At 41.0% G+C, this 12,874-nt stretch overlaps 1 protein-coding gene across 2 annotated transcripts in view; it reads right to left on the reverse strand.

Moving 5' to 3' along the window:
- Positions 1-414: 414 nt before the first annotated feature.
- Positions 415-12,874, reverse strand: part of ANKRD50 (ankyrin repeat domain containing 50) — a 78,868-nt gene continuing 66,408 nt past the window's right edge. The window contains exons 4-5 of one of the 2 annotated variants that reach the window (XM_077279098.1): positions 6,143-9,693; positions 415-2,704 (exon numbers count right to left, since the gene is read on the reverse strand). In XM_077279098.1, the coding sequence (XP_077135213.1) occupies positions 6,146-9,693 (3,548 nt within the window). In that variant the 3' untranslated portion in view covers positions 415-2,704; positions 6,143-6,145. The remainder of the gene's footprint in view (positions 2,705-6,142; positions 9,694-12,874) is intronic. The other variant, XM_077279099.1, reaches the window with a different exon arrangement.

Raw genomic sequence — 12,874 nt, forward strand, 5'->3', positions numbered from 1 at the left:
CTTTCTTGATTTTAGAAGGGCATGACATGCCTATATCTGTGTCTCCTCCTCCTTTTTCTCCTCCACCTCTTTTCTTTTTGCATGACTATATGTAGTTGTGACTTTTCCATGTGTTTGTTGTGTCTTCTGAGCAGTTTGTCAGCTTTTGGACACCTTTTAAGGTGTTTTCTATGTGTTTTCCATGTGTTTGTATGTGTTTGTGTTTGCCTGCCATTGGTTTCAATGGGGTTCGACGGTGTTCGTTGAACAATTCCCTGTTTGACGAACCGAACCCGAACACTAGGGAGGTGGCTCATCTCTACTGGACACGTCCCATTTGGACATTCGTAAGGAATATTAGCAGAGCAGAGTGAGGTTGTATTGGCGATTCCAATTGAAAAACTATTTTGCATGATCAGAGACGAATACTCACACATGGAAGAAAATTATAATATTTGATGAAAAGCAAATATATTTATTATGCACTTTCATATACATAGGAATCTTTTGTAGAATATCATACAAGGAATAAAATAAAAAGAAATTTACAATGTTTAATTCAATTTACATAGGATATTTACATTCAAAAACAGAAAATTGTAAAATGAATGTTTTTTTTCCCATAAGAATGGAGCAAAATACATTTGCATAGCAGAGTAAATGATTTGTAAAGTAACATACAGACAAATGAAATACTGCTGAGTTTAGAAAGCAAAACCACTGATAATAAAGCACATTGGCTGATAGGAAACAATGGATTACATGGAAAGGTTTCAGGTATTTGATTGGTTTATTTCCGCTGATACAACTTTCGGGAATTTAAATAAAATGTCTAGTGGTTTTACCAATTTAAAATAAAAAGTCTTAAAAAGGGTGAAAAAAAGAAAAATGTAATAAAAAAAAAAAAGACAGGTGTTGTAAAACAGTAGATTGGGGTCAGCCATGTTGTGTGATGATTTACAAGAATGGACTTTTGACTACAGCCCAATGCAGCACTGTTGCTTCACGCTGCGACTATTCCATGTTGGTAAGGGTGCTTTCAGATTGTTTTTAGGGACACACGGCGGAACCCCCCACAATACAAGATTCAGATGTATGTGCAGACGGAGCCGTAGCCTGTAATGCAGCCGGTAGAGTGAACGTGCGGGGAGCCGTGCATCATTTTCGGGAGTGTTCGCCTGCAGAAGGTGCACACTAAGGCCGGGATCACACTTGCGAGAAACTCGCCGAGTTTCCCATCTCAATACCCGGCACTGCCGCCGGCACTCAGCTGTATAGAAATACCTGCAGCCGCACACTACAGTTCCGAGTGCCGGCGGCAGAGCCACGTATTGAGATGTGAGACTCATGCGAGTTTCTCGCAAGTGTGATCCCAGCCTAAGACGTAGTCTACTATGTCTGAATGGCCTCTACCTGTGGGTACACTCCCGAAAATGACGCACGGCACAGTGCATGTTTGCCCGGCTGGCACCATTAATGTCTATGGCCTTTGCTTTGGGTTTGGACATATGCCCCGATAGGGGCACCAAGCGTGTCCCAAAATGCAATGTGAAAGCACCCTTACCCTGTTTTGTATTACAAATTAAGTCCTACTGGGGAGAAAAACACAAACTGGGGGGAAAAAAGAAAAAAATAAGAAAAATGTTTACTTATTACATGGGCAGACAAAAAGAAATTAAATATTTGGATAAAATGAAAGGTCAGCAAAAATTGGCAACTTTTTGTGAACGTAAAATGACTTAGCAGACCGGTGACTGAGCAGTACAGGAAAGCCGGCTGTACTTCCTTTTTATGACTTAATTAGCCATTAGCATTCTTAAGGCTACTATTTAAGAACTTGTTTTTATTATTAAGTATATGTCCCACAGGGACAAGGAAATTCCAAACTTTGATAACACGTTGCAATTCCTCAGCAGAGGCGTCACTATTATATTATTACCTTTGAGCGCGGCATGGAAAATAAATATGCTTCAATATTACTATGTAGAATCCTATAGTGGATTCAGCTCATACATTTGTATCTGTCCGTGGTGATATCAACAGGCAAATATGGAGTCCTTCCTCTAACTGGACAAAGACAACATAACTGGTTACAAAGTTTCTTTAAATAAGCATCAAGAACATTAACACCAGAAAAATACATAACACTGAAATTGTCAGTGGTGGATAAATACGGATTGAAGGAAAGTTGAGCTTAATACGTTCAACTCCACAGCAAAGGGTTGGGGTGGGGGATGGGCATCGCTTGACTGACTGTGCAGGGCATGTCTAGGCAAGACACAGGTTGCTAATTACATATTGGAGGTAAATACTGCAGAAAAATAGGCTTTTTTTTCATTTACAAGTCTTGCCTGCTTTGCACAGGTTATATTTTCAGACGCTGTCAGGACTGGACATCTTTCAGCTGAACGGGTGAAACAAGACGAGTGGGGGGTGGGGGAGGGGAGTCATACAGTTCATGGCAGGACATGCATATTTATGATCTTTCACGTCCATCTGAAAAGCGGAAATTCTTTTAAATGGGAAAAAAGGGTTTTAGGTGCAGTTACAAAGTGCATTTCTGTGCACAGAACATCTAACATTTGTACAATTGCGTTGCCTACAGGTAGGCACAATAAAGCAATTTTTCAGTCGATTACACTTCAGATGTTATGGGAGCCAAGAGCGATGGCTTTGCCGTTGTCTTCTTTTCTCTAGTACACTATGGGCTTGTGCTTTTTTTAACCTACAAAATAAAAACATATAATTAGAAAGCCAATCTAGACCTTACAAAGTAACTGGTTGCTGACTGGCAATAATGGAAGGGTGAAAAGCCCACTCCTCATAATAGTCCTGCACAGTAAACTTTTGGCCATTAGCAAGTGGCATTTTAACATGACGCATGAAATCTGCAAGGGGCTAACCAAGTCCACACTATCTTACAAATAGCTCGTAATTAGGGCGAAGTTAGACCACTGTATAAATTGGACCAAGATGGGACTGCAGAGAAATATATGAAGCTGTTGGGAGAGCCACTGACAAGTCCATGCATTGCAGGCCAATGTGTGTCCAAAATTAGACGGCGTCCTTACATCTACCGTCAGTTGGCTGCAGTGGTCAGGTGACTTGATCAGTGTGTCATCACAAAAACATGTGATGATGCGCTGCTCAAATCAATTGACCACTGCAGACAATCACAGGACGTGGTGAACAGTAAGGTCTTCTCATCCTGCGCCAGCACAGACCACGGAGCTCACTGCATTGGATAGCGGTAGGTGTTGCATGCGAGTATCACAGTTTGCTAATTTTTTTACAAACTGTAAGTCACTGGGAAACTTTGCTTTTGCCTGGACTACCCCTTTCAGGATCATGTACACAGACTGATTAATCGGCCCATGTAAAAATGCCACCAATTAGATAATTTATGCCAGCATGAGTATCATTCTTGTAGTCGGCACATCATACTGTGTAAGTAGGGGATGTGTTGCTGACAATACGCAATAGGTATAGGGCCAGATTGGTCTTATTAACAGTTTGTATTGGCCCCTTTGAACACACCATTAAACAAACACTGATTGGTGTAACTTTACCCATCACTGCTGCGCCATTGCTACCAGGGCTGTGGAGTCGGAGTCATGGAAATTGAGGAGTCAGAGGTTTGGCTTACCGACTCCACAACCCTGATTGCTACCCTGCTCCTCTGCACGTCTTTGTTTTTCTGGCTCTAATTAAGACACATCAACATGACATTTGACCACTGCAGCCGCATGATCCCTGGAGTCTGGCAACCAGATATTACAAATGATTTAGCCTGGGATTGACAGGTAATTGATAAGGAAAGAATTACTCAAAATAAAATATTGAGGTCAGTTTATTACAATATTTAAGTTTACACTGCAAACCAGAAACATTTCATTTTTTTTAATGGCTTGATGGGCACTAAAAATAATAAGGCTCACCGGAGGTGGGCAGCGAGACGTAAGTTTAGTTCTTGAGCAGAACTAAATGTTATGATGTCTAATCCCTTAATTTTTGGGGAAAATATAAAATTAACCAGAAGGACGTTTTCTAGCAATATTTCCGATCATTATATATCTGGTATACATACCGGTACATTAGTTTTACTCACTTCTATAGCACCATTAATCCCAGAGACATCATTATCACTGTCCCCTTTGGGGCTCACAAGCTAAATTCCCTATCAGTATATCAGTGTGGGAGGAAACCCACACACACACGGGTAGAACATACAAACTCCTTGCAGATGTCGTCTTTGACGGGACTGGAATCAGTGCATTTTACGTCTAGCGTGCAGTTAATTTTGGGGAAAGTAAAAGAACTGAGCTGCACATATGCGGCCACGTCACCATTTACAGACCAGTTCTCAAAATAGAGGTAGGTCAAAGAGGTAGGAAATGCATCTATCAGACATTTATGGAATCCCCTGTGGATTATGACAAAGGTGACTGAAATTGTAATATTCCTGTAAGTATAACTGGTGAAATTATCGAACGTTAAAATTGTGAGCCCCAATGGGGACAGTGCCAACAAGGTCTTGAAAGCGCTGTGGAATTAATGGCGCTCTATAAGTGATTATAGCAAAAAGGTATTCACTATCTACTGGACTGTCAGCTACCATCAATCACACCTAGTCTTAGTAGTAGCAGTGGGACGGTTAGTGTGTAAAGCAGGAGACCTAGGTCACCTCAGAGCAGAGTCCTGTCAGGCAGGTGAATACACATTCCTCTGTTCAGTCAGCCTCACAGGACATGGAGTGGAGCCAGACTAAAGGAGAAGATAACTCTTATTTAGCTCGGAGAATGACCATCCATGTCAGTTAGCCTGACCCTTTTATTGAGTCTGTCTCCTGCTTCACATAGTCCGTCCTTCTGCATGTCCTGGTAGTTGCCATGTTTAAAATGCTGACAGAGTGCAGTAGATTAGCATAAAGTTATGCTTTAATAAAGGTATTTAGAAAAATGTTTTATATTTAAATCTGTATTTTGTTACATTTATTGGAGAACCTCTTCATGACTAGCAATGTACATGCATGCTGGCCCACGGCGCGTTCACGAGCCAATCTCACACAATTCGCAGCAAATAATGGTTGTTTTCCAGCTATCATCTGCCTATAAGAGACGTGGGTGGAACTGACCTCCGCCCTCAGCTATCAACCCGTAAAATGGTGCTGTCATTCTCGGGGGGGGGGGGGGGGGGGGGGTTTACGTTATTCTTAGCGACTGCTGGGCACCTCTAGTGGCCTTCATACGATCTACTAAAGTAATGCTGTATTATCATTGCGTACATTGAAGTGTGATCTAACAATCTAAAATTAATTCTCCCGATTGGCAAAAGAAGTTAGAGAAAAAAAAATTGAAAGGCTGGAAGTCCTATTTTTATTATCAGAACTGCGCTATAAAAAAAAAAACGCATTAAGCAATCAAAACTTTGTACTTATCCTTTAGCGGTATGAATAAACACACCAGGTCGTCTCCCAAGAAACAAGCCCTCACATAGCTCCAACCAGAAAAGTAAAACGTTACAAGTGTCAGAAAATACTGACACAACCATGTATATGGCACTGGCTGCACAATTTCATTCTGAAACGCTGTGGTGTTTCAAAGAAAAACAAAGTTTAATGGCCGCCAGGTTCCTTAACAAATGGGAGCCTCGTCAGAGAGGTGGGTCTCCGGCAGCTTCTCCCTGCCTGCTGCCTATGTGTGCATATAAGGAGAGACCCTCAAAGGCAGTGGGAGAGAAGGCGCCAGGGACCCACCTAACAGACTAGTCTCTCATGTGGTCCCAGGGAGATATGTACTAGGTTTTTCCATTAAAACATTGCATTTTTCAGAGTTACACATACATGGCTGAAATCATGCAGCCAGTGTCTGATACGGCCTGTGGATTGGGCCACATGTACCAGCTATGGGGTTCCCATTCGAAGAATAAACTGCACTGAATGAGGGGGCGATATTGATGAGGCAGAGTATTCACAAGTGCCTTTGTTTGATTGCTCTATGTTGCACATTAGCCCTCAATATACCATTAGGTAAAATCTGGTGACATCTGCTATGGGCTACACTTCTAATTTTTGTTTGCACTGGTTTTTATATATCAGGACTCGTGAAGCTTGCATTTTCGCAAACAATGGGCACAAAAACATAATTTTGCACTAAGAACTTACCATTTATAGTGGCGTTTCCTTTTTATAATTAAAGCTAGGGTCTGTTCCATCAATCTGAAGCTTCAGCGACTGTTTAAGGCCTAACTCGGTTTCTGTTGAAGGGTAGCCATCCAAAACTTCCAGATGTCCTCGACCTTGTACTGAACGTGGCACAGAAACTCTACCAAGGAAAACCTGGTTTCCTTGGAGGTGATAATTGGGATTGGTCATGATTCCGTTTCTTTTCTTCTGTTCTGCACTCTGTTGTTGAATGAGGAACTGCTGTTGAGAACGACCGACCTCCTGTTGCACTGAGGTAATCTGAAGTTTTGATGTGTCTTCAGGGATCTGTTTTAGAGGTACATTGATACCAGTTACCAAACTTGGACCGTGCACTCGTTTGTCAAACTGAGTCATTTCATATTCTAATACCTTAGACTGAGAGCAGCTGCTTTGCTTGCACTTCTTTGACACAGAATTAGATTTATTTGAGGTTTCTGCCTTGCCTCCTTTACTTGTTTTTGTTGATTTTAAACTAGGCTTGACTTGGCTCCATTCAAATTCACTTGTGGGAGAATTATTCTGCCCAACAGAGTGGGTTGTTGAAGAAGGAGATACTATTGACTGTCTACTTCTACTTCGTGGAAGTGAATGTTGTTGAATCTGCTCTGTAAAAGAAAGGCAATGGAAACTATCAATAGGCACAGTTTGAGCAGTCGCTGTAGAAGAGGTTGTTCGAAGAGAAGAGTTTTTAGAACTTTTTAGGGAATTATTGGATAGTGATGACTTGTGTCTGTCCACAGTAGAATCCGGAGATTCTGAAGGAGAACTAAAAGCATGAGATGGACCATTGCATAAGCCACGCATGTTAGGATGTAAATCCCCTCCTCCGGTGCTGGATGAGCTATTGGATTTTATTGTTAAAGACTGTACTTTTGTAGATAAAGGGTTTAAGGCTTTTTGCTCCATTGTGTGAACAGGAGAAGGGTTGCATCCATTCAGAGTTGAGGCTCCATATTTTTCAAGCAATTTAATTATTAGTGAATGTCCATTTTTAGCTGCAACGCGCATGGCAGTTCTTCCAAACTGATCTGCGTGGTTGGGGTCAGCACCATGTTCTAATAAAACTTGAACAGCATCAGTATGCCCTTCCTGGGCTGCAATGCAAAGTGCAGTGGCTCCTTGGTTACATGCATGGTCAACAAGGGCACCATGCTCAATTAAGAGCTGAACAACTTTCACATGACCTTGCCAAGCAGCAGACTGTAAGGCAGAGCGTTTTTCATTGTCTGAAGCATTGACATCAGCTCTGTACGTGATAAGGGACTGGACCATCTCTAAATGTCCCTGCCAGCAGGAAACATGCAAAGCGGTCCTTCCTTCAGCATCACTAGCTTCTACATTTGCACTATTCTCTAAAAAATATTCAGCCATCGTTAACTGATTTTCCAGTGATAATATATAAAGTGTTGGTCTTCCATCAGCATCTTTGGCATTTATGTCTGCACCATGACTTAGAAGTAACTCAGCTATGTCTCGATGTCCTTCAAGTGATGCAACACGCAAAGCATTTTGACCATCATATCCCTTTTGATCAACAGGAGATTTATTTTCTAAAAGAATTTGCACACAGTCATAATGGCCTTCCTGCGCAGCCAGTACTAAGGGAACTCGACCATCGTTGTCAATTTCATTTGTTCGAGCACCTTGTTCGATCAATGCTTCACATATCAACCTGTGACCTTCAAATGCAGCCATGTGTAGCGGAGTCCATCCACCGCCGTCCCTATGGTTTTCATCTAGGCCTCTATCCAAGAGTGTCCTCACAACTTCAACATTTCCTTGAGCAGAAGATATGCTAAGAACAGTTCTTCCTTCACTATCAATGCTATCGATGGCAGCACCCCAAAAAAGTAAAGTGTTTACTACAGAAGCATGCCCCATAGAGGCTGCTGCAAGAAGAGGGGTACGGCTATTTTTGTCAGTATGATCAACATCCGCACCACCTTCTAAGAGTAAGTCAACAACATCTACATGTCCCTCATAAGCAGCCACAAGTAATGGAGTCATTAGGTCTTTATCACAATGATCCACTTCTGCTCCCCGTTCAATTAAGAGACTCACTACGGATGCATGACCCTTGCTTGCAGGAACACATAGTGCAGCTACTGATAAAGCAGTTCGTCCATCCACATCTTCATGGTCAACTTCTGCACCATGATTTAAAAGATGCTCCACAATTTCTCTATGACCCATGTAGGCTGCGGCAATCAAAGCAGTTCTTCCTTCATTGTCAGCTTTATTAACCTCTGCTCCATGCTGTAGCAAATTCAGTACAATATCTTCATGTCCCCCCCAAGATGCTGCCCTTAAAGCTGTTCGACTATCTGCATCTGCACAATCCACTTTTGCTCCAGCGTATAACAGCGCAGAAACAACTTCAGTGTGCCCGCCCCAAGCAGCAGATCTTAGAGCCGTCCATCCGTCATGATCACAATGGTTTATATTTGCACCACATCCAATTAAACAATTTACAACCTTTACATGACCTTGACGAGCAGCTAGAGTAAGAGCTGTTTGTCCATTGGCATCTTCTAGTTCAAGATCAGATCCTCTTGAAACAAGTAAATTGACAACATCAAGATTACCGCTATACGCTGCATTGGCCAACAAGGTTCTTCCATTGGAATCACACTGGTTAACAGAAGCTCCGTTATCTAGTAGAGTTCGGATGGAATCTTCTCTTTCCAAGGCCTGTCGTACAATGCAACAAGTTCTGTCGTCTTCACTATCAACATGGGCACCTGCCTTGACCAACAATTGTAGCACCTCTTGTTCCTTTGGTATTACAGTACACAAAGAGTCTTTAACACAAGTCCCATTCCAGATCATCCATAATGCCAATTCAGAGTTTGTTAACTGCAAGTTTGAATGTATGAGATGTAATCCGAACTCTTGAACTTCTACTGGTGTTAGTTCTTTTGCTCGGCATGTGTAACTCATTGCAAGCATTCGGTGTCCCTCAGCTGCATTACATAAGTATTTTTGAGTGCAGTGCTTTACATCAAGCAACCATTCAGCAAAACTGTAATGGAAGAGAATTTTAGTGTTTCCCAGCCCATCTACAAGGACTTTAGATAATACATCTAATTTACGTTGAAAATCTTCATTGGTCAATGACATGTTTTTGGTCCATACTGCGTGGAAAAGTTCAGTGGTTGTTAAAGGCCTACAAGCAGCCAGAATCACATTTAAGATCGGTTGGACCTTTGCAAACTGTTTTCTTACAAATAGGCGCTGACAGAGCCAGAGGTATAAGCCATTTAAAGTTCCAGGGATGTCACGAATTTCACGAAGCATAATAAAATTCTCTACAACTCCATCTAATACACGTTCCAGGTAAAGAAAGCACCCGCTGCTTTTTATGTGTAGTTGATTTAACATTTCGGCAGTTTCCTTAGTTAAATGTTGCCTTAAAGCTTCTTCTTGGTCTAAACGATGCAGTATATATTGCTGTACATCTTTAACTATGTAGGCTTTTCGGAGATCATCCAGACTTATCTTCCGAAAACCTGCAATTAAAAAAATAAATAATCAGTCTCAATCTTAGGAAGACAGTACGCACAATACTATCTAAAGCAATGCAAAGGATGTGTGAACATAGTCAATTGGTGTCTATTCTTACTGGGGGTCAAGCTAAAAAAAATTAGAGATTTGAATGCCTTTGTCTTACTAAGGAAAAGTTGTTCCCATTTCGACAACATTCCAGAATGATTGTAGACAATAAATGCCCCCTCCGAACTTCCTATGTTTATTTTTTTTTAAATAAAATTCCTCTTTACTTGTAGATTTTCCGCATTAAAAGGAATATACGTGTTTAACGACAATGACAATAACTCTATACTAATGTTATGTTAATTATAACAACTGAATAAACGAAAATAAACTAACAGCAGAATAAATAATCAGCACTTTTGTATTCACGTTGTGACAGATCCCTAATTGCAGCAGACTGGGAAAAGACTTCTGTTAAAGAAACACGCTTCAAAGTCAGACTTAAAGCAGACCACAAGCATATTATAGGTGCAAACCTGGACTTGACCACAAGTCATAAAGCTCTTGTGTGAGACAGCCCAATGATCTGTTCACAGTGTCAATATGGCTTCTATTTTTAAAGGGGATGTTAAGGACTGATGAATGTTTACCTATCCCTAGGTTTGGACAACAATGTGAGATCAGTGGGAGTTCTATGCAGTCCCATACATTACTTAGTGTCCGCTGCCAAATATTGTGTTTCATCACCCACTCAAGTAAAAGAAAGTGCAGTTCTTAGTGTTGCCACTAAGCAAGTATGAGAATGTGGAGCTCCACCTTGTGCATCCATGCTGCCAAAGAGAATTTCCGCTGATAAGAGGGAGTACGAGATGTCGGAGCACCACTGATTCCATATTTATGATCGAACCTAAAGATAGGTCATCGATATGTCGGTGATGGCCATCCCCGTTATTTCAGTCATGACCTGCACAGGAAGCCCGTGCTAGATGGATCCCTGATATAATGTAGGTGAGCTGACTTTATTTTGCTTTTCTACTAGATGATAGAGGTAAGTGATTCATTTTCAAATGGATCCCAACAAATCTTACCATGCTCTACTGACTTATAATAAAATCTGTACATATTCTGTTGGCGATCCAGTAGCTTTGATGGCAAAACAATCACTTTACACTATTCTTGCCCTCACATACCCAATAAAACAAGCAAAAGAAAATAAAGTGTGCATATAGCTTCATTTCGAAGCATATTATTTTGCATTCAGTAAGTACTGGAGACTACAGATACTGCCTGAAATACAAGCTTTTATAACGTTTCAGATAAGCGGCCCAGTATTTTCAGATAATTTTCAATTATATATTTTTTTCATCAAGTGGTTTTTGATAAGGCTTTTTATGCTTTTAATGATTTGCCTTTCCCTGCAGAACAAATTATAAATATTAGAATTCTATGAGGCAACATATTAAGATTCATTCATTTTATACATAAGTTGCCTATTAAAAGTATTCACCTCCCTTGGACCTTTAAGTTTTATTAAGTAGCAACAATGACTAACAGGAGCTTTAATGAGGGTTTTTTTTTTAACAAAAGATCAAAAGAAAAATAGCCTCTAACGTGAATATAAAAACTAAAGTGATCTTCATTGACAACAAGTAAGAAACACAAAACACGCTAATGAACAACTATTTAAACCCACCCTTCCCAAATAAAGATTTATTAGAGGCATCTAGCGCAGTAACACGCTAGTGTCTACTTTAAAGGAAATATCCAATTTTAAAATAAACTAGCCAGGAGGCTGCAGACTGTCCCTACAAGCAGAAACGTGCGATCTAAAAACAGTTGGAGAGCCAAAGTTCATGGATCACCGACGGAAACCATAGTAGAAGGCTACAGCTTGATGAGGATTTACTGTAGGTTCTTCCTTTCATAGTTTATGGAATATCCAACTTATTTGCAGATTACTATAAAAATGAATGTCTCAAGTATGAAAACTATCAAGAAGGCCACAATGAAACCCTACATGATGAATATACAAATTTATGTAATACTCATTGAGGGATTTAGAAAAGTGAACTAAGAAGCCTTTGATAACAGGGTACTCACACTAGAGAACTACCATACCTGTCTCAATAGAAATGAGCCACGCTATAAGTAACCACCATGTCCCTTCCTCAAGTTTGAGGATCTTCAGTACGTCACACGATAAGCGATTAAGTCAATAACCCCCCTTGACAGTTTTATATATAACCTACAATGTTTGTTTTTCAGGGAAAGGAGTTGGTATTGACATCTTTTATTACACATTTTCTTAAACGGGATTATTCAAAATCCAAAAAAAAAAAATATATAACATTTCAGAGCGCCTGAGGCTATGTTCACACGTTCAGGAATTTTCGTGTTTTTTCGCTATAAATACGCGATAAAACCGTGAAAAAAATGCATACATTAACCCCTTCCTGACATCGGACGGGATAGTACGTCCGACGTCAGGTCCCCTGCTTTGATGCAGGGCTCCGCGGTGAGCCCGCATCAAAGCCGGGACATGTCAGCTGTTTTGAACAGCTGACATGTGCCCGCAATAGGCGCGGGCAGAATCGCCATCTGCCCGCGCCTATTAACTAGTTAAATGCCGCTGTTAAATGCAGACAGCGGCATTTAACTACCGCATCCGGCCGGGCGGCCGGATATGACGTCATCGCCGACCCCCGTCACATGATCGGAGGTCGGCGATGCTTCTGAATGGTAACCATAGAGGTCCTTGAGACCTCTATGGTTACTGATCCTCGGCAGCTGTGAGCGCCACCCTGTGGTCGGCGCTCACAGCACACCTGCATTTCTGCTGTGTAGCAGCGATCTTATGATCGCTGCTACATAGAGCCGATCGTGCTGTGCCTGCTTCTAGCCTCCCATGGAGGCTATTGAAGCATGGCAAAAGTGAAAAAAAAAAGTGAAAAAAAGTGAAAAAAATAAAAAAAACATAAAAGTTTAAATCACCCCCCTTTCGCCCCAATCAAAATAAATCAATAAAAAAAAAAATTAAACCTACACATATTTGGTATCGCCGCGTTCAGAATCGCCCGATCAATAAAAAAAAGCATTAACCTGATCGCTAAACGGCGTAACGAGAAAAAAATCGAAACGCCAGAATTACGTTTTTTTGGTCGCAGCAAAATTGCATTAAAATGCAATAACGGGCGATCA

The sequence above is a fragment of the Ranitomeya variabilis genome, chromosome 1 (genome assembly GCF_051348905.1).
Source record: "Ranitomeya variabilis isolate aRanVar5 chromosome 1, aRanVar5.hap1, whole genome shotgun sequence".
NCBI lineage: Eukaryota > Metazoa > Chordata > Amphibia > Anura > Dendrobatidae > Ranitomeya > Ranitomeya variabilis.